The following is a 3,477-nucleotide window of genomic DNA, read 5'->3' as shown; positions in this document are numbered from 1 at the left end:
GATAAGCATTCAGTTTTAGTAATTTCACTTTCCAGCCAAATCTTCATATCTTCTGAGATTGTGTTGAAATGCATAGTGCCAATAAAGACAGACCTTGAACATTGATTCTGAAAGATATTTTGAAAGAATTCAACTATACCTTCTTTTATCTCCTTGTCATCTGTTGTCATTTCCCCTCTTACTTTAATTGCACCAATATAACCCCTTCTTCTTTTTTCTGTTTCTAGTCTATGAAAATATTTGGTGTTGTCATCCTGCTGTTGAATGTGAGTTACTCTTTCTCTTGCTATCCACTTCTCTTCCTTGAGAATAGATATGTTACAGAATTCTTACCTTGCCTGCATCCTAGTATTCCATTGTTCCTCAGAAATCCCATCATTGAGATTTTACTCAGCATATAAAGAAGTAAAGGTGTTCTCCAATTCATCCAGTCTCCTATCCATATCTCCATATTCCAATTTGCTCAACTCTCTTAACTTTGGTTTTAACAGTTGCAGATTCTTACAAAAAGAGAAACTAGCATTACCTAAAACATTGAAAGACATCCAAGTAGAGGTGATAAAATTAATGAAATTTGAATTTGTGAACCAGTAATACTCACAGCGAAATGGCCCTGGACCTGTCTTAACACCATCACAGGAAAGAGAAATGGGACTATGATCAGACCACGGTCTTGACAAGGCTTGTTGTAAGAGATTAGGAAATTGCTGCTCCCACTCAGGTGAAACCATAATTCTATCAATGCGACTTTTTATGCTGTTAAAATGATTTTTTGTCCAAGTATAAGTAGCTCCATGTAAAGGTAAATCAAACAGTTCATGTTGAGAGATGAATCTGTTCAATCTCCTCATACCAGCTAAATATTCACCACCAGAAGACCTCTCATGAGTAAAATGAATTTCATTAAAATCACCTCCAATTACCCAGGATAAATTCCAAAAACATCTCACTTCCTCTATCTCCCTCCAAAACAATTTTCTTTCACTGGTGTTATTAGCATTAAGAGCATAATTACCAGTGAGAACCTAATTGAAATTAGTGTTCTTTATTTTACACAGAATAGTGATTGAGTAATGACCCACTAAAGAATCCAGAACTTCAACCTTTGAATCATCCCAACGACAAAGAATTCCACCAGATCTTCCTTCAGAAGGTGCATCCAACCATTTTACAAATTTGTTTCCCCAAGTTTGCCACACCAAAAGATCATTACATTGTTGAAGTTTAGTCTTCTGAAGAAGAAGAATGCTAGGATTCCAGTCCCTTGTATTTTTCTTAATTATATCTATTTTGTTTAGGTCGTTTAAACCCCTTACATTCCAACAAATTATCTTAAAATCCATAAAAATAATGAATCCCAAGAAACCCTGAAATAGACAGAAGAAGATTAAGTGAGTTTACCTTTCTCCACCTCTAAATTTTTGAGATGAGACTTCATTGTATCCATAATAACATCAACATTTTCTTCTTGATTTCCTTTGAAGAAAAGACCCAATCTTGTCCCCAATTGAATCATCTGAGAAACTAAATCCTCATTGGATCAATAGTCTCTTTCATCTTTTTCAACTGATTAGAAGATTCAGAGGTTGCTGAAATATCATTCAATGTGGAATCCAATCTCTTCACCTCGATAATTGCCCCATCTCCAACATCCATATTTTGAAGATACAAAATAGAAACTGTTTCTTTAAAAAGTTCATTGACATCATCTTAAGAAGAGATAGTGGGTGAACTAGCCGTTATAGGATGGCTGCCCAAAATACCCTTCTCGATATTTGTAGAATCTGGTGCCTTTAACAATGGAATTGCAGTTGAACTTGATGCGCCCTTATCCAAAATTTGAACCCTTCTAGATTTTCTTTTTGGTTCAACGGGAGGATTGATATTCAAATTTGGAGGAACGGATATTTTCATTCCTAAGTCCACGCGCGAAATTTTTCCCATGCAGATATTCTTGCTAGGATTGCGCATTATTGATTTAGCTTGTTGAATACTTGGCCATCCCAGATGGAAAGTAATATTTTCATCCAAGTTTACCACCGAATCATGTATTTCCAAATATGACTTATTTTTGGAAACCCTAATTCCTTTAGGTACAAATTTGGGTTTCCAATGATGAGCTTCATTTTCTTGACTTGAATAGGAAAAATCATACCATTGAAGTTGATTATGCATATGGAATCATCCTGATTATGGCTTTGAAATTTAATTCGAATAGCTGAGGCATCTTACCATGAAAGTGTTGTTGAATGAACTTCAATTAATCCCCCAAATTTAGTCCCAAGAAACTTGTATATTTCATCATCCCAAAGATGGAAAGGAACTCCACGAATGTCGACCCAAGTACCTTCAGTTACTTTGTTTGAAACAGTAATGGTGTTGACAGATGACCACCAAGGACATAAACGAATCTTAGCTCCTTCAAAAATCCACAGACCCCTACTAAGCATGATGTTTCTATCATCTACAGAGGAAAAAAAGAAAGCTTTCTTTTCTTCAAAAGGGAAGATATCAAATTCTGATTTTAGATTAAATCTATCAGAGATTTCCTTCCCTAATCTGTACCATGAGCCAACAAAATGTGATGACTCAATAATAATCGCTTGATCCCAACTCTTCTTGAGTACCACTGAATCCTGCACCCTTTCCTTTGTTTGTTCCTTAGAAACAGTCTTTGATACCTTATTAGCAACAAAAACTTGACCTCCTTTCTGAGTTGTCGAATCACTGCTAGTAGGTTTTCCTGATAGTAATTTGTCAAATCCAATAACAAAACACTTCCATTTGTTCATACCTTTTTCAGCAGGCATGATGGTAATATGTTTATTCTTGCTGGAGGTGATAGAGAGACGAAAAGACTCCCCATATTTGTTTCCGTCTCTAACCATAGGAGTATGTTCAGATCCTTTATCAAAATTCCAATGCCATGCACCATAAAAATCCTTTTGTGATTCTTTTCGCAGAATATTTTTCAGCCAAACAAAAGCAGATCTAGAAAGTTTGAATTGAATTAAAAGTTTTATGTTTCTGGTTTCTTCGACGAAGAGAAAATAACCAGATGATTTTGAGATCACAAAATACTTATATTCACATTCAATCCTTACCGAGGTTAAAGCAGTTTTCTTTTTGTGAGAAATCGAGATCCAACCTTCCTCATCATGAGAACTTTGAGAAACCTTATCTGTTGAAGCCAAACCACCTTGTACAACTGATACCCAATCCTTTGCCTTCGAAATCTTCAAACTATCTTCCTTCTCTTGATGTCGACCTTGCTGATCATCACACCCATGCTCCTTTCTGCTGTTGCGTGAAGAAAAATCCTGAACCATCCTTCTCGCGAGAAAACCGGATATTCTCTCTCCTAACCGTATTGAACACCGTTATTAAATAAACTTGATTAATGTATAGAATAAGATTTATCATTCAACTAATTCTATGGAAATTAAAAAAAAAATCATCAAGTTCTTTTTCAATTTT

The 3,477-nt window shown here is 35.3% G+C and overlaps 1 protein-coding gene across 1 annotated transcript; it reads right to left on the bottom strand.

Annotated features, from left to right (window-relative positions):
• Positions 1 to 386: 386 nt before the first annotated feature.
• On the bottom strand, positions 387 to 1,516 carry LOC113334570. The gene is made up of 3 exons (XM_026580797.1): positions 1,402 to 1,516; positions 1,104 to 1,285; positions 387 to 1,025 (listed from the first exon to the last, which is right to left on the bottom strand). The coding sequence occupies exons 1-3, from the start codon at positions 1,514 to 1,516 to the stop codon at positions 387 to 389; spliced, it is 936 nt and encodes a 311-aa protein (XP_026436582.1).
• Between the last annotated feature and the right edge of the window lie 1,961 nt (positions 1,517 to 3,477).

This window comes from Papaver somniferum, unplaced genomic scaffold, assembly GCF_003573695.1.
Source record: "Papaver somniferum cultivar HN1 unplaced genomic scaffold, ASM357369v1 unplaced-scaffold_137, whole genome shotgun sequence".
NCBI classification, from domain to species: domain Eukaryota; kingdom Viridiplantae; phylum Streptophyta; class Magnoliopsida; order Ranunculales; family Papaveraceae; genus Papaver; species Papaver somniferum.
Note: the sequence above shows the minus strand (reverse complement) of the source record. Positions and strands in the feature narration are given on the sequence as shown.